Genomic DNA, 26,811 nt, shown 5'->3' on the forward strand with positions numbered 1-26,811 from the left:
GGCGCGCCGTGTGGCCGAGGGATAAAAACCGGCGCTACCTTTGCATTAGCACCGAATCGCTGGCTGTGCTCTTGGCAATGACAGATAAGTCGGGTTCATTCCCATCGCCACGGAAGCGGTGCTGCAGAACCCAGACGCCTCCCCGAGATGTCACTGACAATAATCTTCAAAGGACGGCCGGCGAACGTGGGCTGTATGTTTGTAGGATGATATACTACAAATGACAGGAAGAATTATGTGGGTGAAGACGAATCTGTAACATATTATTAAGCAATTTCACGAGAATAACAGGGATAAAAGGATAATGGATGAGGGTGTCATTATTACCTGCATGTAGAGGGGAAGGGAAAGCAAAGGTAGAGGGACAAGATTAATTGAGGGAGGGCGAGGCGCTCATTGCTCATCAGCTCTTTTGTGCTCTCTGCGCCCGGCCCCCGGTGGGGCGGGGGAGGGGCGGGGCCGCGCCAGGCTGCACTCACTGCAGCTGGCAAGGAGCGGGGGAGGGCCGGACCCCTTTACTCCCCCTCCTTCCTTCCTTCCTTCCTTCCTCCCTTCGTGTCAACACACACATCAGCACTGTTATCTCTAGTGTTCTGAAGTCACTACAAACATCCAACCGAGTATTTCTTCTGTTATTTTTTTGGTAGCAGGTTTCATTATTAGTTATGCCTTTAAAAAACAATATTTTTTGAATTTCAAAATACATTTTATATGTATTGCCAAACAAATTTAGAGATTCACATTGGTTGATGAAACACTTAAAAATCCATTAGATTATTATTTAATCATCCTGAGGTTTTTGGGTTAAGGAAATGACACATTTTGTCATTTGTTCCATTTCCTAAGCCCACTCCCCTTTCATGAAATACACACTTTTCTTAGGTAACAGAAATTATATTTACTCTCCTCAAATGAAGGTCTGAGGTACTACAATTTTAAATTCTTAAGTCCTCCCTTATGTTATCCTCCGTTACTTCTGTTCCTTGTTTGTTCATTACGTCTCCTTTGGCCAGTTCTTCCAGAGCCCACGCACTGTTATATCGTATCCAGCGAGATGCAGTCGTGGCCTAGTGAGCGTTGTTTTCTGGCTGCAGAACGGTCACAGGTGCTTCACTGGAATCTGAGAACTCCTTCGGGACGTGAATGCCCCTCTGACTGTCGTCTGCTCCTGCCACAGGGTTAGCTTGCAACGGTGCAGAAATTTAGATAGATAGATAGATATCTCAAATTTCTATATATGCGTACGTGTGTATATGTGTGTGTGTGTGTGTCTATATGTGCATGTGTGTGCAAATGTGTGTGTGTACACGTGTGTGTGGTGTGTGTTTGTGTGCCTCTGTGTGTGTGTATTTCTGTGTACTGAGCTGATAGAGCCAAGCGACCGCATTACAAGCGCAGATGCGCGCCCAGGGAAGGTGCCAAGAGTCGAAGGTTAATTTGGGGACGAGGAGCCACCCCACTGTCCTTGTTCACACGCATTCAGGAGGGTGACAGAGGGCCAGGGTTCAGCATCCCCCAGAACTGAGCATCGTTCCGGGACAACGCACGGGCAGCCGCCAGTGGTTCCGTGTGATTGCGCACACTCGCGCACACACACAGCCCGGCTGACAGTCGTGTTACCGAGTGCTAGGTGTGTGTACCACCCAGCGACGTGATGTTTTGGCTATACAGTAATTGGCGACCTGTCTGCCTATACAGCTTTATCGTATTTGATCCTTAAACACAGTCACTTCTGGATGAGCAGAGCTAGGATTCCTGTTTCGCTTCTATAAACAAGGAAAAGTAAGGAGCAGAAAGTTGAATGAGTTTGCCCAAGCGGTTCCCTGGTAGAAGACGCTGCAGGAACAAACCCAGCACCTGCAGACATCCAGTTCAAAGGTCTTTCTCTTTGCTCTCTGATTTTTAAATTTGCTATTTGTGCCACACACATTTTTGGTATTTGCTTCTTTTCACGGATGTCTTCCTGATTTTCTTAAATGTGTCTTCACTGAAGGAACACCCCTGCCCAGGTTGTCCGTAGAGTCGGGGAGAAGCAGCTAACGTTCGCCTGGCCCGGGGCCTGCAGCAGAGCCCGCACCCGGCACTCCGCACACTGTGTCTGATGCCTCGTCTGTGCAGCTCGGGGGTCGGACGTCAGCGCCACTGCTTTAGACGGGAGGGAACTAAAATCAGAGACGTCAGGTCACTGGCCCGAGTTCTCCTGTGTCCAGAGCTCACCCTCATGCACACCCTGCGGGGCTCTTTGATCTGTCTGTACGGTTGCAGGAAAGGGACCTGGCCGGAGCGGGCCTCCTGGGGCCAGCCTGCGGGGTCTGCGCTCTTGACCTCGTGCAGGAGCGATCTCACAGCACGAGTGCAGGCGATCTCTTGGTTTGTTGAAGCTGGGGACAGTGAGACGAGGGAGGGCTTCAGGTGGAAGAGACAACGGGGGCGCCCAGGCGGGCTGCCTCAGCTCCCTGGGAACGTCCTAGGGGAGGAGTGAGCCACGCGGGCAGCGCGGATGCGCCGCCGAGCAGGGAATCTCCCAGAAGCAAGTCAGGGCGGCTGCTGCGAGCTCACCGGGACACCAGAGCCAGAGCAGCCCTGGAGACGGCCCGGGGCTGAGCCTGGGATGAGCTGCTGCTGCCCACTGCTCCCCGGGCGGCAGGTCTCCCCTGGACCCCCAGGGCTTCAGAGGAGGAGGAGGGGAGCGGAGACGCGGGCCTGAGGACGAGGGGGGAGGCGTGGGCGTGCTCCGCAGGGGGCCTGTGCCGCTTCCTTCACCCTCAGGGGTTCTGTCTATTTCTGACGGTGAGGACTGCAGGCGAGGTCCCACGGGGTCGCAGTAGAATATTCACTAGCTTCCCCGTGAGTCCTTTCAGAGTCGTGGCCTCCTCTGACTGGTTGGTGCCAGGGCAGAGGGTCTGTACTCAGCCCCGCTGGTCCTGGCCCTGGCCCTGAGTCAGCCAGGGCATCGCTCCGTCTGGTTCTCCTGCTCTCCTGGGCCTGGAGCTGAAGCGCAGCGGAGGCCTGGATGTCATCTCCAGTTGGACCAGAGCTCCGTCTCTGTGGTCAGCAGCCCCGACCGAGGCTTTGTCCGTGAGATTGTTTGATGCGGGTCAGAACCTCACTGTCCCGGGGGCCCAGTGTTTAAGGCAGTGGTCACGCACGGGTGTGTATGGGAGTCACAGGCGGTCATTCTCCAGACCCCTGGCTGCTCCTCTGAGGGCACCGAGACCCCATGACTAGCAGCACGCGGGGAGGAAAGGTCAGGGGAGGGTTGGTCAGGGGAGGGTCCCAACCAAACGACCAGTGATGGGAAAGGTCGGGTCTCCACTGCAGCACCAGCAGTGCCCGAGGGCAGGAAAGGCCCCCGGGGGCCGGGCCCTGGGTAGGCCCCTGTGGCTGGCCACCGAGGTGACCTTCCGTACCGGCCCGTGGTGCTCGCGCCGCTCCCGTCCGCCCAACTGCAGACCACACGTACTCTCTCATACGTGCAGTCGAAGTCACACCCTTTGTTAGCGTGAGTCTGTGTTTCTGAGCTCTGGACGTCTCCGTGCAGGGGTGCTCCCTGCCTTCTGCACGGCACCTGATGCCGCGCTCCCAGAGCCCTCCATAGCTCTTCCTCACTCCCCCCGGCCCAACCCTCGGGGGCTTCCACTGGCCACCCTTCCTCTGTCCCGCTCCCGCAGGTGCACCCTCCCCACCCAAGATTCTGCACCGTGGCGCTCCGACCCTTGCGGGCTGTGACCTTTGTCCGTGTGCACACAGAAGGCCAGGGGTCCCCTCCCAGCCCAGCCCTGTCCTCGGCCGCCTGCTCTGCCCGCAGCCCTGCCGGGGGGCTCTGCCCACCGGCAGAAGCTCACCCCGTGCTTTTCTCCCTGAGCGTTCTCTCCACTCCCCGACTGGGAAACAAACCACCTCTCTTCTGGTCCGCAGGCCCTGTTGCCAATACGAGGGAGCTAGGAGTTTTTCAGCCCGACGCTGCAAGCCCTCCGGCCGCTGGGGCCGCGGAAGCGCGCCCCTCGCCCCCCCTCACAGCCCGGCCACCCTCCCAGCTCCAGCAAATGTCGCCCCTAATGGGGACTTTGCCCCAAACCCCTCAGCTGTCTGTCTGCTTTGACTCCCCAAACAATTTGTGACCAAGTTGCCCTGCCTCCAGAGCTCAGGAGAGCTAACAAGACACCCAGGAAGTGTTTGTTGAATTAAATTAAATTCTCTAACAATCTCAATTAAGTGTTTTTAATTTGTTATTTTTCCTTCTACGTGAATGAGCTGGACCTTCCTACATCCAAATGTCATTCTGATGTTTTGACTGTTTTGTTAATGTTCCAGGGGTTTTTTGTTTTTTTGTTTTTTGTTTTGTTTTGTTTTGCTTTCTGAATTTTCTTCTCTACAGGCCACCTGACTGTCAGGGAGTTGGCCCTTGTCGAGCCTGCAGGCACCGTGGGCCTTTCTCGGCCCGGGCGCTGCGTCCGCCCGGGGCCTACACAGTGAGCAAGTCTCCAGCTCCGGGGATTTCCTGCGTAGTGCAGAGTGGGCGCTCTTTGTATGTGTGACATTCAAGTCGCATTTATCAAGCATGCCCACATTCTCTTCCAATTATACTTGTGATACACGGCAGTAACGGGAGAGAGAAAGGCAGAGCAAGGTGCATGAAGTTTAGAAATGCCTAGATGCTTGCTCCCCTTGACGGTCCCGAAAGGTGCCTGCTGTGTGCCCGCCTCCCAGTGGGGCAGCAGGCTCAGCCAGCCCAGACTGCCGGCGGCTCACAGGGAGGGTCAAGGGGCAGAGCCCGCGGGAGCCGGGTGTGTCCGATGCGGGAGCCCGCGGTTCCCGGGCGCCGCACAGCCCGCTGTCCGGGCCAGGAGCCAACTTGGACAGTGTTCACCGAGTTGCCACGGCTCAGAGCGGGCAGGGGGCGCCCGCCACTGCCCCGTCAGACGGCGGAAGGACGGTCTCCTCCTTTCACTGTCGGCCAGCACGCCGGCACCGCTCCCGGGGCCAGGAGAGGAAACACCTCACCACGTCTGTGCGCAGATGCCCGGCGGGTGACGTCTGCGCGGCTGTCCCCTGCGCCAGCACGAGTCACGTGACTCGGGTCATTCCTGTAATCGGGGTCGGGGGGGGGCTGTGTCCCTCAAAGCACTGGCGAAGGAAGGCGCGGGTTCCCGTGGAGGCCGGCACCCTGCCCTGCAGGTGCTGTCGCTCGGGTGAGCGTGGGAGTGGTTCTGGGGGAAGCAGGACTCGCTCCCCCTCTCCCGGCGTTCAGCGAGCTCGCCACCCCGCAGCGGGGAGAGAGCCGACGCCAGGGAGCTGACCAGGCGCTCCCCCGGCCTCGTAGACCGCCTTCCACGCCGCGCGGTAGCTGGTCGCGCCTTCTCTCTTTGGTCCCACGTCCCCCGGTGACGAAGGCCGCCTTTGTGTTGTTCCCTCTCTGTAAGCGAAAAGCTGGGCGACCAGCCCAGTCTCTCTTTGGGGGGTGGGGGGGGATGTGGAAATTTCCTTGTGTTCTCACGTTGCCCGGACCTCGGAGTCCTCGTCCACTCCCTCGTGCACAAAACAACGCCCCTAAGTATCGGGCGAGCTAGGGTGTGGGTTGTGTTCAACTGCTGGCACCACTAGATCACCCCACCGTCGTGTTCCAGCCGGGAAGCTTCTAAAGGGGGGTCGCTCACGGCTCCCTCGTTGGTTAGACGCAGTGCTGACGGCACTGGCCTGCCAGAGATTTACACAGGACGCTTTTGGTGGTGAGACTTCCTCACCTAGTTCTCAGCTTTCCTGAGCACCCACACGTGAACTCTTAGTTCCGTGTATTTTTTAAAACAGTGTTTGCCTTCAGGTGGCGCTGGTCGTGCTGTCGGCGTGGGTCGGCGCCCCGTGCGGAGGAGTGCGGAGTGTAGCCGGACCCGAGGGTCTGGCTGGGGAGAGGTCGGACCTGGGCGGGGGGCGGGGCTGGCCCCCACACTGACGCCGGTATGGACGCAGTCCCCACGCGTGGCAGTGCTCGGCGGTGACACGCGTCAGGCAGACGTGTGTCCGTCCCCCTGGACCCGTGAGGCAGGGCGTCCCTTCCCCGCGGCTCTCCCGGCCCTCAGGACGGGGGTGTACTCCCCGGAGCCAGGGCCTGGAGGGAGGCGGGCGGAGCGGGGTGCATGGCGACCCCAGTGGGACACAGGTGAGGGCGTCTGGGGTCATCAGGGCACAGGGCTGAGGAGTCTGGGACGGCCCGTCCATCAGACGGTCAAGGACTCCAATCCAGTGACCACTGGCCCCTTCCCCCCGACGGCTGCAGGAACTGACTGCCCTTCTCCGTTTTTTCGAATCGTAACACGGTGTCGCCCGGAGTTGCTTTCCTTCTCACCCGCTGGGCAGAGAGCCCCCCCGGCGCCTCACGCCCGCCCCGTGGCCTCCTCGTGCTCTCCTTGCCTGGCGTAAGACAGGGCTCTTGGAGCTCACGGCCTCTTCATGGCACAGCGTGGACCTGACTCTTTCCCGGCAAATTCTGACCGACAAGGAAGCTGCAGGAGGAGAGAGTCCTTCATCCCGTCCCCCACAGAGAAGAGACTCCTTTGTCCACAGAGAAGAGACTCCTGCTCCAGCCTCGGCTGCGTTTCCCTCGCGGTGGGGGCGGGGGCGGGGGCAGGAGTCTGAGTCCGATTTCCCGGAGCCCGAAGCAGTCGGCAGCCGTCGGCAGGCACCGGCGGTGGGGCCCATGTGAGGGGCAGTTGCCGGTGCGCCCGTGAGGGACGCACACGGGGACGAGCCTGGCCCCCCGGGCGGGCCGGCCAGCCTGCTTCCGCCCAGCGTGTCCCGCGGGGCCACCACGCTGAGTCAGGTCTCGCCCACGGGGCTGCCCGGGGACGCACACCCGAGGCTTCTCTTCCTGAGAGCTGGGGGTGGAGGTCGCGCTTCGCCCGCAGGTGCACACCGACTTCAGCCCAGCTCCTGCCAGACGGAGAGGGTGATGCCAGGGTTAAATTCTCGAGTTCTTACTGTTGAACCTGGCTGTCATTCCCTGCTGTATATTTTCTTAGTCAGAAAACCCTGCAGGAGGAAGCAAAACATGATATTAGGGTTTAAGCAGCAAAATGCCGCCCGCGAGTTCTGATCCTGAATGCAGTGTCATCACAGTGCGAACTTCAGGAGTCACTCGGCTGCAAGAAATAGAACTCCACCAGCTTGATCTGGAAGATGACTTATTGTAAGCAGTGGGGAGTAGTCCGTAGAAGCCGGGGAAACCAGTCCGGCTGGAGCCTGGCGGGAGCCTGGGAGGTGAGAGCAGAGGTCGTCGGTGACCGTGACCCCCTTAAGGAGGTGAACTTGAGAACTCGCCGCTAGTTGTGGACAGGTGCGCTCTGTGTGGGGCTCCGGGCAGCGTCCTCGGGTCCTGCTCTCAGCTTTGCCGGCGTCCGGGTTTCTGGAGGCCTGATGGAAGTGACAGAACGTCACCAGGTCTCTGCTTCCTCGCTGGCGAGATGGGAGTTGAAATTCCGTCCCTGCCGTCCCACAGTGATCCTGTGACAATCGGCCCAAGTTGAATACTTGAAAGTTTCTGCTGACCCTGTTTAGATGGCGCTTGACATGCATGTATTTTTCTATTTTGTTTTGTTAATATTTTATCTTATTATGAAATAGCCACATCAATAGGAAAAAGTCAGAGTAGTATAACCAATGCCATGCACCCAATATTTAACTTCAACACACAAAATTCTGCCTTACCTGCTCCTAATTATTTCCATGACATAAAACATCACAGACACCGGCTGCTCCGCCGTAGTTCCATTCTCTTCCTTCCTTCCCTCCCTCCCCCGAAGGTCCGCGGTGTGTCTCCTGGAGGCATGGTGGCCATCGATCGTGTTCCATCTGGGCTCCTCCTCCACTGCCACAGGGTTTTGTGCATCCTGCCGTCTTACTCCAGGAATGGGTGCGTCCATTTCCATGGCTTTTAACAGAGGGGCTGGCCGGCCACAGAGGCTTCCAGAGACGCCGTATCCAGCCATGGCCGTGAAAACCTATAACCAGACTTCATCTGCTTTGTCTTTGTTCTCTTTCTAGATGTTAGTTGATGCCAAACCAAAAAAAGAAGAAGAAGACATTTTTTAAATGCATTTACATAGTAACAAAGATGGTTCATTGACAATCTTATTTTTTCACCTTTTCTTTGGGGTAGATAAAAACTAAGACCAGGAGCAATTTCATAACTTGATTAAAGTTGCAATTGTAAGCAAGTCTGGATGACAAATATGAATATTTACTGCAACGGGAATAAGGTTAATATTTTAAAACAAGGTTGACAGGAGAAAAATTGTCTCAGTTTGCAAAAAGGAAATTTGTTTCTTTAAGTGAAAATTGAGGTCGCCAGGCCACCGCTGTCCTAGCTCCGCGCGAGTGCAGGGAATGAAGGGAATGAATTCAATGACGCCCCCGCAGGGCAGCGGCACCGCGCAGACTCGCGACGAGATCACACGCCAGGGCTCGAGTCAGATCACGGTGTGTGAGAAGCATGTATTTTGTATGAGAAAATGTAAAATCGTCAGTTCACGTCTCCTTCTCCTCGATGACCTCTTCCCGTGCGTCCCCTGAGACCTCGTGCTGCTGCTCTGGCGAGCCGGGCCAGGGGCACTGTGCTTCGACAGGCTGCGGTCTCGGCTCCTGCGTTCGGTTCACCGGTCTCACCGTGACTGGCTGTTCTCACACCGTGGTGCCATAGCTCACGGCGCCTCCTGCCCAGGGCGTGGGGGCGTGCCGCGTGGCTCTACCCTCACCGGGCCCCGGCAGTGGGCTGGTCCTGGGACTGTGCCGCTGGGAGCCCTGGATCCCGTCTGGCCCCCAGCCCTCTGAGGCAGACACCGTGGTCACCGTTGAGAGCGAGACGCCATCTCAGCGAGGGGACAGGAGGTGACCAGAGGGCCAGGCCAGTGTGTGGCCATGGTCATGAGCCGAGTTGGTATGTTTACTGCTGGCCCGCCCCGTAGCACATTCCAAACACACCAGTGGTGAACACGGCGGTGCGACCACGGACACGGGGCCCCGCGACGCACGACGTCGGCGGGGGCGGCGCTGCTCTCCAGGGCCGGGGCGGGGCTGGCCGAGCCTGCTCGCACGCGCGCATGGGGAGCCTGGCGTCCAGCGCTGGGGCTCCGTGCCGCCGCCGCCGCCTGTGGGCACCCGGTGGACAGAGCGGGGAGCGCTTCGGGGAGGGCTGTTTGCTCCAGGAGCCGCTTACTCCCGGGTGGGCACAGAGCGGCCGGGCGCTGACTCAGCAGACGTCACCTGTGGCCCCACGGTGGACAGCCGCCTGTGAGGTGTGCGTGGCACTGAGCAGCCCCCTGACCCCCGTGGCTTATTTAATCGGAGGGCGGTTTCGTTTCCACGCCTCACCACCTGGTCCCTCGTGTCGGGCCGCACGAGTGAGCTGAGCAGGACCGAGTCCCGACATCCGGGGGCGGGGGGCGCCGTGTCCGCGCCCAGCAGCCTTCCCCTCGTCACGAGGGCAGGCGGCGGGGTCCAGCCGCCCGCAGGCCGGTCGCACCCGGGCACTGCCTTCCACACGCCGGTCCTCGGCGCACGGGTGACCGGCGGCAGCATCGCCGGCACCGGGGTCTGCGCCAGGAGGCCCCCCGACGACGAGGGCCCGTGACGGCCGGAGACCGAGGGGCCCGGCGCCCACGCCCCTCGGCGGCGGGTCTTCCACCCCTCCCCGAGGATGACGCCCGTGTTTCGTCGGCATGAGTGGGGAGTGACGTGGACCGCGTGTGTTTGTGGGTCCCCTTTAACGACGGGGTGGAAAGAGCCATGAGTGAGTGGAACAAAAAGCATTGTCTCCAGCCCTGTTCTTTTCCCCGAGTCCACCCTGTCAGGCCGAGCGCGCGGACGTCACTTTCTGCTGCAGTGATTAGATGGGGCCGAGCGCTGCAGCTGCCGGGCCTGTCCCCAGTGCCTGTCATTTCCTGACGGGCCTGACAGCGCGGGGACAGCCGCCGCAGACAGGTTCATTAGACGGGCCGCCTGCAGCTGGGCCGGGAGGCGAGGGCGTGCATGCGTGCGCGCAGGAGGGAAGAAGCACACACGCAAACACGGACACAGGTAGGACGCCCGGCGGCGCCGGGGCCGGGCTGCGGGCCCTTCTTGTGGTTTAAGCCTGGGCCGTGTTCTGACAGATGCTGGTCCGTGCGGTTCCAAGGCTCTCCCAACACGCCCTTGCTTCCCGGCCCCCTGGCCCGCCCTCGGTGCACTTGGCCTTGCTGCTGCTTCAGGATCCTCGTAGAACCTTCCCAAGAGAGAAGGGGCCACAGGTGTGCAGCTCTGGGAAGAAAAGACCTGTGCGGCGCTCGGTAGAGGAGCGCGGGCTCGTTGGTCTCCATGGTGATCGGCACCGGGGACGGAAGACCGCCTTGGGGCTCGCGAGAAGCCAATCAGAAGACGGGGCGGGAGCTCCTGCAGAGCCGGCCGCGGGAGTCTGCAGAGAACAGGGCACCAGAACCGGGGACTGCGCCCCGCCGGACACTGCGCCCAGCCCTCGACCCCAGGGGTCGGCAGTTCTCGGGGTCCTCGTTCTCGGGCGTTCAGGGGCGGGCGGGCGCTTCGCCTGTGCTGATGAGCTGTGGTGTCAGGAAGAGAGCCTGTCGAAGATGGCAGACGACCTGCTCACCAACACCAAAAATAAATTCCCCGCGTCACCAAGGGGGCCCTTGTCGGGGGATGGGATTTGCCAGAAATCGGTGTGCAGTGTAAACGTGTGTGCATACAGAGTCACCTGTTACCACTTTCAGCGCCACACTTTGACTCCTAAAACCATATTGTTGCAAAGGGAAAACGAGAATCTTTAGCCAAGAGATTGTTCTTCCTGGCTTGTACCCGCAATTAAAAGTAGACACTGGCGTCTCTGCTCTCTGGACTAGCTGGCCACTGGCCATCTACTTGGGACAGTGGGTTTCCATTGGGAGAGACGTCCGGTCCTGGTTCTTCCTCAGCAGAGCTCGCCGGGCAGAAGCCACCGGACCAGACGCCAGGACGCAGCCTCGGGGCGACAGTGGCTGCCTTCGCACCCGCCTGCAGGGCGCAACCGCAGCACCCCGCATGCCTCCCGTGTGCCTCCCGCCCTGTGTCGTGGGCGCAGCAGCCAGCGGGGCCGCCGCCCAGGGGCAGAAGCCAGCCTCCCCCACGAGGAACGCTGGGCCCTCACCTTTCCTTTGTGCGCCGCCTCTCCCACTCCCCTCCCGTCTCCGTGACAACTGTGTAAATCGGGACGGGCAGCTGTCACCCGGAGCGTTACCGAGAGGGAAGTGTCAGCGAGCACCGCTCCCCTGGACGGAGCATTTCAATATAATCCCATTTTAATTGAGCTCCAGAGACTTTGATGTGCCGCAGAAGGTGGGGCGGCCGCCAGTCCGGGGAGAAATTAAAGCGGCCCGGCGAGGCCGCCCTCCGCCCGCCTGTCACCGAGTTAAGTCGGCATCAGCACAGACGCAGCCGCCCCGCGGAGCCCCTCGTGGCCCGCTCAGCGCCGCCCCGCTGTGCGTGCGCGACACGGAGTGGGCGTCGGTGCGCTTGTCGGCGGCCACAGAGTCCACTTCCTGCTTCCTCTCCCTCTGCATGACCCTGTCTGCGATGCAAAGTTGAAGGAAGTGGGTTTTTTTTTTATTTAGCTTTGAGTTCTCGTTGAATTTCATTGTGATGCTCAGATGCTTGGACATTTATTACAGGCTGGGATTTTTATTTCAAAATGCATTAAAATATCTTCCTCGTCCCGTGGGGGAAAAACACCTTTTGGACAAAGCTGGACACAGTCCTTAATGGTGCAAGCGCGAAACCTTTTTTTTTTTCACATGGGAAGGAGAATGGGTATTTTTTCAGAAACCTTTAACCATTTTGAAGGACAGTGCTGAGCACCCGTCCGGCATGTGACTCACAGCACGCACGACTGGAGCGCAGTGTCCCCCACAGTGACCGCGTGTGCGCCGCACCCGGTGCCTGCGCCTCCGAGGGCCTGGCTGCAGACCCGAGGGCTGCCTGCCGTCCACCCAGGTAGGGCGCGCCCCAGGCTTCTGGTCTGCGTGGGCACGTGTAAACAACACATGTAAGACACGTGCTGAGGAGTCGAGTGACGTTTCGACAGTAATTAAGGATTAGTTTACGTGCACGTAGGTTCACTGTGAGTCTGCCGAAGCGTCAGGCCGCCCCAGCCCCGCCCCCCAGGGCCCAGGGGAGACACGGCCGCCCGGACGCGTCCAGGGGTCTCGGTGTACTCGCTCGCCTTCGGGGACCTCAGAGGAAAACCTCCACTTCTAAGGCTCCAGCATTTGTGGTGATTTTTTCTCATTCTAAATAAGTAGTCACTTACATAATTTTTATCTGTAACTTTGTATTATTTTTCTCTCTGAAAGGCGTCCCAAACAATGTAAGTTTACTGCGCACCTGATTTAATAACTTTATTGATCCCCCCGAAACAGCGGGCATTCTCCCCCATTCCCTGTCACTGCAGACAGCGCACAGGGAGCACCCTGGCCCGCGACCACCTGCCGTCCCGGGAGTCGCCGCAGGACAGACCCCGGGAAGGAGCGCGCCAGCCCTGGGGTGCGTGCGACCGCAGTTGGGGCGGAGACACCAGCCCCCTCCGTCAGCACCGCGCTCCGGGCGGGACCAGGGTCTGCGGGCAGCCACAGCTGCACCGCGAGCGAGGCCGACGGCGTTCCGTCAGGAGGGAGCCGCTCCAGTGCTGTTTTCTCTGCCTTACTGTCGGGCTGCTGCCAGAGCACGGCGTCCCTGGGTCCCAGTGTCCCCGGGGGATGTTACAGACGGAGTGCAGCTGCCCCACACGTGTCTCCGTGTGGGTCAGAGGTCACACACACTTGGACTCTGTGAAGGGAAGTTACGCATGCATGAGTGTATCTGCTTTTCTGCCTGCTTCCCATCGAGGCCCACTTGTTACCGCTCTGTGGGATCCCCTCCCAGGCCTCGGTGACGTTAGTCTTGAGGATGAGAATCTTTCCTGACTGACCCGCCCCACCAGGAAGGCCTCATGTCCGGCGTTAGGGGAAAATAGCTGCATGACATTGTCTCCAAGTCAGGTGCCACGCTGGCACGGCACAGACGCAGCGCCGTCGCACACACCGCGTTTGCCGGCGGAGCGCCGCGCCCCGGGTCACCCTGCGGTGCCCGCGAGTCTGCCCCGGCGGTGTCGCCAGCACACACGGTGTTTCTCCGCCAGACCACGCGTGTTGAGGCGCACACGGCAGTCCCACGAACCTCGACCCCACGCCCCCCGGGCCAGGCCAAATGCAGGGAAGACCCTCCGTATCTGTGTGGGGCTGAAGCTGAGACTGTGGCAAAACCTCCGTGGTGGAGAAAATAACACTGTTAAGGCTATTTATACTGTTCATGGGCAGCAAAACCTTAACAACACACCAGATATTTCAGTTCACCTGTATTTTATTCACTGGTTGTCATTCGTTTAAAATCGCCAGGATGAATTGTTTTCTGTTGTTAGCGGGGTTTTCTTGTCCAAGTTCTGGTTTTCGTGTGCGGCCGGAGCCCGGCCCCCAGCCCGGGCGGGGCCTCTCCCCTCCCGCCCGAGACTCGGTGGTGCAGCCCCCGCAGCCGGAGCCCCTCACAGCTGTGCTGCCTTTCACATCCTCCCCTCTGCGCCGCACAAACGGGCACCCCCGTCCCGTCGCCTCTGTCTCTTCGCCGCGTTCGCTCTGTGCCCTTCCTCCCACAGGCACCGTCTTGGGGCCCCCCGACTCCCGCGGCGACAGGCAGATTCCCAGGGCAGCGCCCTCGCACACCCTTCTCCCCGCTCCCGGGCCGAGGCCCTCCCGAGAGCCCTCCTGCCGGGACGGAGCGCGGGTCCCACCATTTGGCCTGCTTGGGTGGCCTCAGCGGCACCACGTCCTCCCCGGAGCACGAGGTCCGAGGCCAGTGGCTCTGGTCGTCCTCTCTGCAGTGACGCCCCGGGCAGCGGCGTGTCTGCGGAAGGTGGGCTCTGGTGCCTCCTCGCGTGGGGTACCAGTGAAACAAGGGCCGTGGGAGCCCGCGGAGGGAGGGCCCCCCGCCCCCCACCTCACTCACCAGGGTAGCCGCACCCCCTGGCACCCGCGTCGTGCCCTGTGGGGGCCGACTCAGTGTTGGGGCTTTGCCTGGGACGGAGCACCTGCTCTGACGAAACAGAGACGTGGCGGATCTTCAGCCAAGTAGCGTTTTGTTGCAAACAGGCAGCTTCACAATCAAAGCATATAAACAAAGGAAACCAAAATAGTTTGGGGGCATCGAGTGATGCAGAGGAGACTTTCAGTGGGCACCTAGTGCTGAAAACACTGTTTTCACCACCTGCATCAGTCGGGAGGTCTCTCTTCACCCCCACCCCATGACACATATTGATGAAAGACCCCCAGAGGACCGTTATGGAGCTGTTTACATTTCAGCTCACTTGCATTGCTGGAAGAGGTGTTAATTATTCTGTAGTACCGAACAATGAGAGTGGAAATAGAAACACCTCAGGAAATTCAGTAGCTGACTGGCCTCTCTGGAAGCAGGAAGGACTTCTGTGAGATTCAACCTCAGACCGCAGGAGCAGGGCACTCAGAGCCGGTTCGTACGTGGCAGACAGGCCCGGGGACTCCGAGTCACGACCGAGTGCCCCTGAGGTCCCGGCGGGCAGGGCAGGTCAGGGAGCCCCCCTGTCCCACACCCACGCAGCCCCACCCTGGAGCCGAGCCAGCCTCCCCCACCCAGACGCTTTAGCCCTGCCGCTGGGGGCGGGGGGCGGGCCGCCTCCCGGCGGGGGCCCCCTCTCTGCCGTGCTCGTGGGCCCTCCCCGGCCAGCGCCGCTCGGAAGTGGGTGATGCAGACTTCAGTCTGCCTGCCACCCTCGAGTCCAAGCTCCTTCTGCCCCAGCACGGCCTGCAGGGGCAGGAAGTCACCAGAGTCCACAGAACTAAGTGCTCATGAAGGGCGTGCCCCTGGCCCGCACCGGTGGGGGAGGCCAGGTGCTGGGGGACGCCCCTGCTCCGTCAGTCGGGCTGCACGGGAGGGGCTTCCCAAGCAGGCTGCCTGCGGGGGGGGATGAGGCTTCGCTCCGGAGCCGGTCCTGGGGGGACAGGTTCCAGAAGAGGGGGAGACACCAAACTCTCGTGAACCTCACAGCTGCACCTGGCCGTGCCCAGGAGCGGACTCAGGTCTCCCAGTGAAAACAGGCTTTGAAAGCACTGAACTGGATTGTACCGCTCATGCAGTTAGTAGTGTGTCTTGCATGTGTGACTTAGTAAGTCCTTGAGTCATAAAAAAAGAGAAAGAAATAGCTTTCAGTTGCTAATTACCACTGAAAAAGAGGCCTTTAAAACGTGCAAAATAATTCACATTCATATTGTCTTCCTGGTCCCCGGTGGGCCCAGCGCCTGCTCGGCAAACAGTAAATGTCTTCTGAGGAGACGCCTTCCTGAGCAGGAAGCTGTACTGCACGGCAGGGCTTCACCAGGCAGGCGGGAGGGGAGTGATTCTGGAAGGTATACAAGGCATGGAAATGTTTAACATCTGCATGTTTTTAAAAAAATCTTTCATGGACTTTTTTTCAGAAGAGTTTAGGTTTACGGAAACTTGAGCGGGGAGCACGGAGTCCCGTGTGTGTGTGTGTGTGTGTGTGTGTGTGTGTGGTTCAGGCTTTTTCCTCAGTCCTCCAGGTAGTAGGAGTCTGTATCAGAAATCTCTCAGCTGCAAGTAATAGGCTGTCTTTGTTTACATTGTTGCTACCACAGACTAACTGTAAATAAACCTTTAATTAAATCATCCGACAAACATTTATTGAGTTTCTGCAGTGTAGCGGGCACTGTGCAAAGCCAACAGATACACAGAGAGGGGTCAGAGTGGGGAAGTCACCGTAACAGGATCCGCGGTGGATCTGCAGCATTGCATTTGCGGCGGGCCTGGGAAGGGACCCCCACCCTCCGTCTGCATGGCGGCTGGAGGGGCCGGGCGGAGGGGGGTGGAGGGGGTGGGGCGCTGGAGCTGGGCCAACAGAGCGGTCCAGATGTGCCTGGGGCCGTGGGGGGTCACCGCGGCCCCCGGACCCACCTCCGTGCGCCCTGGCTCCTGCCTGCCCCGAAACCCTGCTGCCTCCGGAGTCCCGCGACTTCCTTCTCTGCCGCGTGGCCTCTGCCCCTCCGCCTGGGCTGTCGCCGGACCTGGCGCCCAGACCCCGGTCCCGGGGAGATGCTCTGACAGCGTTGGCCACCTCGGGTGGCACCGAGGCAGCGCGGTGCCTGTGGGCGGCCAGGCCGCTCCTTCGTTGGGTGGCCGCCCTGGGCCCGACCCGGTGCCACGGAGGCGGCGTCCTGAGCGGTCAGCAGGACAAAGGGGCGCTCCTCGGTCAGCGCCCTTCGCGTGTCTGTTCAGGGCACAGTGAGCTGAGCGTGAGCTCCGGACTCTCTGACCACGACGGCTCCCAGTCCACGTGAGGCGCACAAACGCCCAGCTGTGCCGCATGTGCGCTGGGCGCCCTGGGACCCGCAGGCCAGCGAGAGACGCCGCCACGGAGTGAACTGCCGTCTGGGCGTGGGTTGGTGGGCGCCCCGGCGGGGGCAGGGGAGCAGGGCTCCCAGCAGGAAGGGCGGCCCCCCCAGTGCAGTCACCAACAGGAGTTCATCAGAGGAGAGGCGGACGTCAGGGGAGGGGCCAGCCCAGCAGGGGAGACGCCGCCGTGCGCCAGGGCGCCCGGAGTGTTGGGAGGGGCCCAGCCCCTGGGGGGGGTGGCTGGAGAGTGTGCGAGGAGGGCAGGGCGGCAGAGTGGCCCGTCTCTCCCCTCGGGCGCCCACTGGGGCCCACGGGCCCACGAGCTTCTGCATAAACTCGCCTGCGGTTTTCTGGCGTGTCGGGGTCCAGTTCTTTCAGACGCAGGAAACCCGAAGGATGCACCTTGAAAACTGCACTAGCATTTGTAATATGTGCATTTTCCAGGTTACTATAAATGCGTTAACTGAATTAATTTTTTAAAGCCTTGTCTCTTCATTATCCGTTTCTCACCACTTTAGTATGTTTTAAATACAAATTTAAAATACAGTGTTTTAGTTTTAATGCTTTAAAAGATTAATCTGATAACCTTAGATCTCCACTCAAAAGCAGTTAGTCCTATTTCACACCTGCTCTGCACTTACGGCGTCACTATCGCCGCGTGGTCGCTGCAGCCCCTCTAACCCCACTCACTGTGCCTGCACCCGAAACTCCATCGGAACGGTTCCGGGGAGAGAGGACTGGGTGCTGAGCACTCACAGCACGCACGAGGTCAGACCTGGTCCTGGACCGGTTCGCAGGGCACTCTCCAGCCCACAAGCCCGAACGGGCCCGGTGGAGACGCAGCCGCGTCTGAGCGCAGGAGACGCAGACCGCAACCAGCCTGGAACCGCTCCCGCGCAGAGTGACGCCGAGTGACGAGAGAAGGGCGGGCTCCCTCGCACGTGCCGTTTCCTCCTCCTGCCCTGGACGAAGTCCAGCACGTCCTCAGGGAGGGCAAGACGGAAGCCAGGGCCCCGAGTTCCTGCTCCACGGAAGGGCAGTCCTGTGAAGCCTGCAGGTGGCTGCGAAGCGGTCTCAGCCCCCACCCAGGTGGCTTAGCTTGTTCTGGCCGCTGCGTTTCAGGCTCCTTCCTGGCACCTGCCTGCGGAGCCTGCCAGGCCATGGGCCGTGTGGCTGCCGGGACCACACAGCTGCGAGCTCCCGGGTGACAGAGCGAGCAAATGCACAGCCAGAGCGTCACCAGGTGGGCAAGAGCGAGCGAGAGGGCTCCCTCCTGGCGGCCGTGAGCCAGACGGCGGCCAAGGCCCCGTGGGCCGTGGAGGGAACAGGCGAGTGCGCCGCGTGAGTGCAGGTCACCAGCCAGATGCGCCTTCGGGCCCCGGGATGCCATCTGCTTGGGGGTGGGACCAGGGGCTTTCCCGAAACAACCAGTCAACCCCCCAGACCTTCAGGTCCTTCCTGGGGCTCATGTCCCCGCCAGTCCCTCCCTCCCAGGCTGGACGCACAGGCCTCTCTGGTCCAGCACCTCCGCCTGCACCGTTCTGACTTCTATGGCGCATGTGCAGCCTTGCCCGGCCCCGCCCCCGACCCGGCACAGGAGGGAGGGGGCGCCTTTCTTCCACCCGATGATCTTGCCAGCTGTTCGCGCGCTCAGCGTGAGGACCCGCCCCTGCCGCCAGCGTGGTGGATGGGGGAGACCCAGACTGACTGTTTTGCAGTAACGACATCACCTGTTTTAATACACGCGATCTGTCTTTTTGAATGGACATTTTATATTACTCCTCTCTCTTTCAACTCATTTCCATTTGATACCCTCTCCCAAATTTATGTAATATGAAAATACGTTATGCTTGGGAGTCTTATATTGATCACTATATAAACCAATCCGCAAAAATTATATATACTTATGAAAGTGTTTAATATTTTTATTCTGGAGCATATTGTTATTACAGATATTGTCAGCTTACAGTCATACAACAACATAAATATATTGTGAACTTTAGAAAATAATTATTAGACATTAAACACAAAGTAAAATGCTATTGGAAATGTATCTGTTAGTGAGACGAATGGTTAATATATTCACACAGGAATATTAATTATTGCTAGAACAATATTAGGGCTTCTCCCAACTTTCTCTTTTGTAAATGTGCTGAAAAATCTTGTTCATAAAGTAAATATTATAGAAGGATGTTGAAGTTTTATTACAGTGATGTTTTCATCTTTGTATGACTTCTAAGTTGTGCATTTAAAACCACCTAGTGGTCTATCATCAGAAGTAATTTTTAATTATGTTTCAACTGACAACCCAGTTAGATCCAACTTCAACCCTTAAAAGTAAAGAATTGGGAAACATCTGACTTGCAAAAGGATTTTTAAAAAGGAATCCAGCCATTGATGGCAAACACTTTTTTAACACCTCCCTCCGTGTTTTGAATGGCTTCTCGCTTGAGCTCCCCCCCACTCATCAGGTCCTGTGCCCCCAGCAGGGCGCCAGAGAGAGCGCCTCCTCTGAAAAGGAAGTGCGCCTGGGCGAGGCGCAGAGGGGAGACCGCAGAGGGAGCCTGCGCTGCCCGGGGGACGGAGAAGGCCGTGCTCGGCCGGGGGTTCACAGCAGCCGAGGGTCTGGAAGCAAGCCCCGTGGAAGGGCGCACCTTACCCCCCTTGGAGAACTACCGCCCCACCTGCAGTGAGCCCTGGGGCGAGGGAGCCCCGCGCCCCTGCTGCTCCCGCACCCTCCTCCACCCGTGGGTCCACCTGCTTCTGGGACTCCGAGCTGTCTCCAGCCAGCCAGCAGGGGGGAAAGACGGGGACCATCACGTAGGAGCGTAAACCTGAGGTTGCCTGTGAAGTAGTCCACCCTAAACCTGTCTGTTACATGCGGAGTCCCTGGCCGTGTGTACAGAATTGTCAAAGTGACGGGGTCTCGTCACGCACCTCGCACGGAGCGCCCTTTGACCCCAGTGGTCAAGCTGCAGGTGTCCGCTGGGTGGGCGGGTCTCCTGCGCGGGAAGCAGGGCGCTCGGATCCCGCGGTCCCAGGTGTCCCCACCGGTTCTCGGCGTGCAGTGCGGCAAAGCACGGCGTAGGTTCTTCACGCTCGGAGGAAAGGGGTTTGTGGTGTTTGTTTCACTGTGCGCGTCAGGCGACCTCAGACCCGCAGCCTGTCACTACTCGAGTCCTGCCCACGTTGCGCGGTACCCGCCGCCTGCAGAGGGAGAAAAGGTGTGGCCGGTTTGACAGCCACACGCAGGCGCCCGACGACGCATGCGCACCCGACACCCGTGGGTGCACAGGGGCCCGTCCCCCTTCCACGGGCTCGCCCAGCAGTGGGTGCTAAGCACACACACAGGCCAGGGGTTACGGGGAGCCGCGTGTGGTTGCTGCTGCTTCCCCTGGGCTTGAGTGCTGAGTGCGGGGCAGACCTCGGGCAGAAGGCTGGTCTGACGCGCTCTCCCTGCGCTTCGTCCGCGCCCCAGGCAGTGAGTCCAGAGCAGCGCAGTGGCCACCGGGGAAACGACGGAGCGAATCCACGAGACTCGGAATCAAGACGCTTTCATATTCTTATGCGAAGTCTCGTAACGTTCACGATGTTTATGACTTATGCGGTGTAATAAAAGTTACATTCACTCAGTTCTCAGAAAATGAAACTGAATGGGTAATTAGCATTTGTTGATTAGATTTCATAGTATATTAAATAATTTGGAGAAGCAGGCAGGCAGAAACCAGATGGTATGGGAAAGCTCACTTAAAACAAAACCCACAAAACCTCAAGTGTAGATGAAAGTACTTCCATGGTTCAGAAACATATCCTGGACTGTAATGAAGAACAGACGTAAAGAGTTATTGGAAAAGGTCCTGAAACTTATAGAACATTATGTAACTAGTAAAGGTATAAATAAAAAACAGGCAACATTATAGTATCAGGTCGTATTTCAGACCTGGGCTTGATGCCCAGATTTTTATAGAAATGTGCCTTAAACTCAGTAATCAACCATAAATGACATTCCTTTACATACCTGAAATATGTAGAAATCGATGAAACTCCTCATCACTTCCCCGAAGTCGTGTCCCGACTGGTTGCCCGCAGGCGCCGGTGAGCTCTCACCAGGTGACGCCCGCTGTGCGTGTGCTCGCTCTCGGTGCCCAGGCGCGCGGGAGCCTGCGGTGGAGCCCACGGAAGCCGCCACGGCAGCTCCACGGTTTCCGCGGATGCTGGTGTTTCGGTCTCGACAGTTCATCGTCATTGCAGGGTACTTCCCAGCCTTTCTGCTAATTTCCTAAACCACTTGAAAATGGTTTAAGTCACCGGAACTGAAACTGCCGGTGGGGGTGGGGACGGTGCGGCCACTGTGGGACACCACGTGGAACTTCCTCAGAAGACTGGAAAGGGAACTGCCTCACGGCCCAGCGATTCCGCTGCGGGAACATATCCCAAGAACCCCGAAACACTGGTCTGAAAGAATGCATGCACCCGTGTTCACCGCGGCGTTGTTTACAGTCGCCGACTCCGGCAGCAGCCCGAGGGCCCGCCCGTAGGCGAGCGGATGAAAAAGCCGTGGTCCGTGTGCACAACGGGATACCACGCGGCCGTCAGGAAGAAGGAGCTCTCACCCTTTGCGACGGCACGGACGGGCCTGGGGAGCACGATGCCAAGTGGAATGAGCCAGCCAGAGACCAGAACCGTGTGGAGACCAGAACCGCGCGATCTCACTCGCACGTGGGATCCAGTGACCCGCATGAACTGACGGACAAAACAGAAACAGACTGGTACACACAGAGCACAGACCGACGGCTGTCAGAGGGAGGGGCTGGGGGCAGGGTGAAAAGGGCGCAGGGGTTACGGACGGAACCCCACCGGCACCGACAGCAGCGTGGTGGTGACCGGAGGGCGAGGGGGCGGGGCCGGCCGGAGAGGGCGAGGGGGCAGACGGCGGTGGGAGGGGACTTGGCTTGGTGGTCAGCGCACCGCGCGTTACCCAGGTGATGTATAGTATTGTGCACCTAAAGCACATTAACTTTGTTAGCCAAGTCACCCCAATAAATGCACCAAAAGTGAAGAAAAGGAAGCGGTGGGAAGAGAATGGATAGAGTCTGTCTGGCTCCAGTCGGGGGAGAGAAGCCACTTGAACAGCAGGATGAGGGAGCAGACCGTGGCAGCTGCGAAGCTTTCTGAAAGTGGCTATCTGTTTGGGGCAGCCTGTGCAAGGGGCAGCCTCTGCCCTCTGAGCTGACCGTGACCCCGCAGAGGCCTCCACCCCTTGGTGGGGAGGCCATGGCTGTAGCTCACCGCGTGGGAGAGAAGTCACCCAGGGCCTTGTTCGGGGACTCTTTCCTCTGGAACTTTCCAGAAAACCTACTCCTCCAGGGAGCTCTGAGACCGTTTCTGGGGGGATTCTCACCGGAGACACTGGGGGCAGGGGGCAGGCTGCGCAGGAGCCCGCGAGCAAGCCCCCAAGCTGGGAAGGAAGCCCTGGTGTCCCTCCCTGGCGAGGGAACCCAAGGGGCACAGGTTCCGTCTCGCGGGCAGGCACTTCCGGGCGAGTGCGGGCTGGGCAGGACCCGCTGGCAGCGTCGGGAAGGCAGGGAGCACCTGAGACCAGACTGACCTCTCCGTGTGCGTGTGCGTGGTGTGTGTGCGTGTTCGCGTGCTCGTGCTCTCGCACGCGCAGCCTGCCTCCCGTGAGCGAGTCAGCCGGGAGGGCGCTGAGTGGAAAGCACTCGCGGACCAGCTGCTGTCCCACAGGCCGTGGCGCCGGCCCAAAGGGGAAACAAACGCAGACACGCGTGTGTGCCTGTGTCCTCCCGCTCCCCGAGTGCGGGCGTGGCGGGGGGCCACCACAGCTGGGGCCGGGGAGGCACCCCTTCTTCGTTCTGAGACCGTGCTCGCTCTACCGTCTGGGTGTGCGAGTGGTTTCCGTATCTTTATTTTTGTCCGCGAAATAGTAGTCACAGTGAAAGGTCGTTTTTGTCATTGTGGCTGTTTCATTTGTCTTAAAATTCTTCCTGCTTGACCAACACATGAACCCTGTATGAGCACTTTTTCCATTTTGAAAAACCAGGCTGGTCCGTGAAGTTCGAGTCTGGAGCACACGGCACCGCCAGCTAAGGCCTCGTCCCCGAGCACCGGGGCAGGGCACGCGCCCTTCCGTGGGGGGCATGGGAGCGTCGCACGGGGAGCCTGGACACCCACCGGGTCCAGGATGCCCCCCGGGGACGACGCGCACGCTCAGGCCAGAACCTCGCCGGTAGCTAAGGCCGCGCGCGTCACGTGTGCGGTCCCCGCCCAAAAGAACCGGTGACAGGTGCTGTCGTCACTTCTTCAGAGGGCAGGCGTCGGCCGCAGCTAACCAACGTTGCCAAGGCCTCACAGCGCGCAGGAAGCAGAGCTCAGGTTTAGGCGGGGGCCTGGCGGGCTCCAGAACGCTTCAGGGCTTACACACGTGTCTCACAGCCCCCCAAACCTTCCAGTGTCTCAAGAAAAACAGAAACGGGACTAAGGAGTTAAAAATGGAATTTTCGGAAGTTAAAAAGACCGCCCTTGGCCGGGTGGCCCCGGTGGTTGGAGCGTCCTCCCCTGCACCGAAAGTCTGCAGGTTCGGCCCCCGGTTGGGGCACGGAAGGGGGTCAGCGGGTCGATGTCTCTCTCTCCCCCTGCCACTCCCCCCCTCTCAAATCAATAACACATCTCGGTGAGAATTTGAAATAAGCAAGTAAGTAAATAAAAAGACCAGTAGATTATATATTGTGTGTATGTGGGGTTTTTTACACACACACACGCGTAATTCCTATAGAAAGGGGATGCACTGTAGACAGGAACTTTGTAACTTGTTTTGAAAGCTGAAGGAATCTCGTGCGTGTAGAACTCAGACTAGCCTGCACCTGCACTGAGGCGAGAATCACGGCAGTAGGCTATGCAGAGTGAAGCCGTGCGAGTGGGGATGTGTTTACGTGTTGTCGGGGTCACAGCAGTGTGTCAGGAGGGCGTGTGTTTGTTGCGGATGGACTGCGCTGGCTCGAACGTGGACGTATCTGCCCCGTGGAGCAAGAGGCCCGCACGCCCGGGCCTTGGCTGGGACTGTGCGGGCAGCTCAGCAGAGGGCCCCCCGCCGGCCCCCGAGCCCCCCTCTCTCAGCCACGAGCCCCTGCACCATCTCCGCCTGCGTCTCTCCTCTCCGGCAGGAAGGGGCGTGACTCGATCCGCCAGCTCCTCCAAAATGCCCTCGCCCGGCGTGGGTTTCGTCCTCCTTAGCTAGCGCCAGGTCAGAGGGCCTCACCCCCAGATGCACGGGAATCTGGGGCAGCAGGGGAGAGCTTGGTCAGGATCGGCTGAGACCGCAGGGCAGCCGCCCTCTGGCCCGGGGGCCAGCTCAGGCCGCCCCCGTCGTTGCCAGTAGAGTTCTAATGGCACACGGCCCCGGCTGCTGGCTGCGCACGGCCCGCAGAGCCTAACAGTGTTCACTGTTGGCCTTTTCCCAACAGTGTGCCCTGACCCTGGCTTACCTCGGTCGTGGTCCCTCACGTGGGGCTGACCGCGTGGACACTTCCGGGCCAGCGGGGCTGGCGTTCAGCGAGGAGGGAGGGCGGCGGTGAGGACCTGCTGGGAAAGAACCGAGCGTCACGTCGGGCCCCCTGGCCCGTCCACTTGTATGCAAGACCCAAACGTTAGGATACACTTTCTGTTCTCAGTCACATTAGCCAATGGAGAAAATTAAGGAAGGTAGAAACTTTGTCAATATATAGAATCAGATGATTGACAACGTTGTGATATACAGGGTGCAGCACAAATAACTCCCCTTTTTGTTACGTAACAATCTTTTATTACAAAACCATAAACGTGTGATTCTGTAACATAGCACCAGCACACTCAAGCACACCACGTGACCGTGTAGGTGGCGTGTTCACATTGCTGTCCACCTCGCGCGAGACTCCGGTCCCTGACTGGCTGCTGTGCAGCGCTGAGCCACAGGGGGCGTCCGGCCCGGTGGCGTCTCTGGGCCACGCTGGAAGGAGAAGAAGAGTTGTCTTGGGCCACACATCCAGCACACTGTGACACAAAAACACTCACCCTGTTTTAGGTAAATGTACAGTTTGTGCTGAGTCACATCTGTAGCCTCCTGGGCTGCGTGTGGCCCACAGGCCTCGGGTTGGACACCTCCAGACGCTTAAGATGTTGTCAGAGTGAGTTTTAGACACACGCTTTGCTGATCGACACCTCCCTTTAAACTGTGTTTTCAGGTCCTTGCCTACACTGAGGGACTTCACGGAAAATGGATGTTCAGCGAGATACGAGCTGTATTTTCACGACGTTCCCTTCTGCAGAACACTGCTTTGGAAGTGTTCATGGCGAACCGAAGTAAGTCCCCTTCGATATTTCAGAAGAAAACGTGCTCCTGTGTGACTGCCCTTCAGTAGACGGTGTAACTCTGTCTTGATTTTCCCTGCTGTATTTTTCTTTGTTATGCCCTCACTTAAAACAAAAATGAAACAGCGTTAATGTGTTTGAAAATATTAGTCCTAGATTTCTCGTGAATAAAGTTATGCAGCAAGGTGATTTTCCATGAAGATACGTTACCTTTACAAATAAGTGGTAATGAGCCCTTGGAAGTGATTTCTGAAACTGGGGTCAGCTCTCCGCATTTTCCTGAATCATGTTTTCACTCCCGTCCACAGCCTCGGTCATGTTCAACTTCCCCGACCAGGCAACGGTGAAGAAGGTCGTATACAGCTTGCCTCGGGTTGGCGTGGGGACCAGCTACGGTTTGCCGCAAGCCAGGTAATTCGAGCGTGCCATACATTATCTGTGGGCTTTTTAACATATTTTCTTTTTTAAGTATATTCCATTGATTGTGCTGTTACAGTTGTCCCAGTTTTTCCCCCTCTCCCTCCCCGCCCAGTACCCCCTTTCCTTCCATCAGCCCCCCTGCCTTAGTTCACGTTCATAAGTGATGTGTGTACGTTCTTTGGCTTCTCCCTCTCCTATACATTCTTAGCCTCCCCCTGTCTATTTTACACCTACCAGTTATGCTTCTTATTCCCTGCGCCTTCTCCCCCACTCTCCCCTTCTCCCCTCCCAACTGATAACCCTCCAAACGATCTCCATATCTGTGATTCTTTTCCTGTTCTGGTTGTTCACTTTGTTTTGGCTTTGGTTTTTGTAGATTTGGTTGTTGATAGTTGTGAGTTTGTTGTCAGTTTAGTGTTCATAGTTTTGATCTTCTTTTTCTTAGATAAGTCCCTTTAACATTCCATATAATAAGGGCTTGGTGATGATGAACTCCTCTAGCTTTACCTTGTCTGCGAAGCACTGTATCTGCCCTTCCATGCTAAATGATAGCTTTGCTGCGTAAAGTAATCTTGGATGTAGGTCCTTGCTTTTCATCTCTTTGAATACTTCTTTCCAGCCCCTTCTTGCCTGTAAGATTTCTTTTGAGAAATCGGCTGACAGTCTTAGGGAATTCCTTTGTCGGTACCTCTCTGTTTTTCTCTTGGTGCTTGTAAGATTCTTTATCTTTAATCCTTGGCATTTTAATTGTGATGTCTCTTGGTGTGGTTCTCTTTGGGTCCAACTTGATTGGACTCTCTATGCATCCTGGACTCACATGTTTATTTCCTTCCCCAAATTAGGGGAGTTTTCTTTCATTGTTTTTCCAAATAGATTTCCAGTTTCTTGCTCTTCCTTCTCTCCTCCCGGCACCCCCATGGTGTGAATGTTGGACGCTTGACGTTGCCGCAGAGGCTGCTTATTGCTACCCTGATACATATGGACTCTTTTCTCTCCTTGTTCTGCGTGGTGGTTTTCTGCTTCCTTGTGTTCCAAATCATTGCTTTGATTCTCGGCCTCGCCCACTCTACTGTGGTTTCCCTGTGAGTTGTTCTTTATTTCAGCCAGTGAGCCCTTCGTCTCTGCCTGGGCCTTCTGTGTGCAGCTCACTGAGTTCCCTGAGTATCTCATAACCAGTGTTCCGAACTCTGCGTCTGACAGATTGCTCATATCCATTTTGTTTAGTTCCTTATCTGGAGTTCTGATATGTTCTCTCATGTGGGCCACGTTTCTTTGTCTTCCTGTTTTGGCAGCCGCCCTGCGTTCATTTCTGTGTATTAGGTAGAGCGGCTTTGATTCCATGTCCTGGTCATGTGTCCTAATCAGTAGGGGTCCTGCAGGGTCCAGTGGCACAGCCTCCTCTATCACCCAAGCTGGGTACTCGAGGTGCACCCTTCGTGTGGGCTGAGCACACCCTCCTTTTGTAGTTGGGCCTTGGTTGCTGTTGGCAGGTCAATTGGGAAGGATTTACCCAGGCCAGTGAGCTACAAGGGCTGGCGG

The 26,811-nt window shown here is 58.2% G+C and overlaps 1 protein-coding gene across 8 annotated transcripts in view; it reads left to right on the top strand.

The window, feature by feature from the left end:
• NBEA (neurobeachin) overlaps nt 1–26,811 on the top strand; it is a 446,461-nt gene that overhangs the window by 337,513 nt on the left and 82,137 nt on the right. For all 8 annotated transcript variants that reach the window (XM_045839137.1, XM_045839139.1, XM_045839138.1 and 5 more), the window contains 2 exons: nt 24,726–24,843; nt 25,161–25,263. In XM_045839137.1, coding sequence (XP_045695093.1) covers nt 24,726–24,843; nt 25,161–25,263 — 221 coding nt within the window. The remainder of the gene's footprint in view (nt 1–24,725; nt 24,844–25,160; nt 25,264–26,811) is intronic.

This window comes from Phyllostomus hastatus, unplaced genomic scaffold (genome assembly GCF_019186645.2).
Source record: "Phyllostomus hastatus isolate PE091 unplaced genomic scaffold, TTU_PhHast_1.1 phas_contig_29, whole genome shotgun sequence".
Classification (NCBI taxonomy): domain Eukaryota; kingdom Metazoa; phylum Chordata; class Mammalia; order Chiroptera; family Phyllostomidae; genus Phyllostomus; species Phyllostomus hastatus.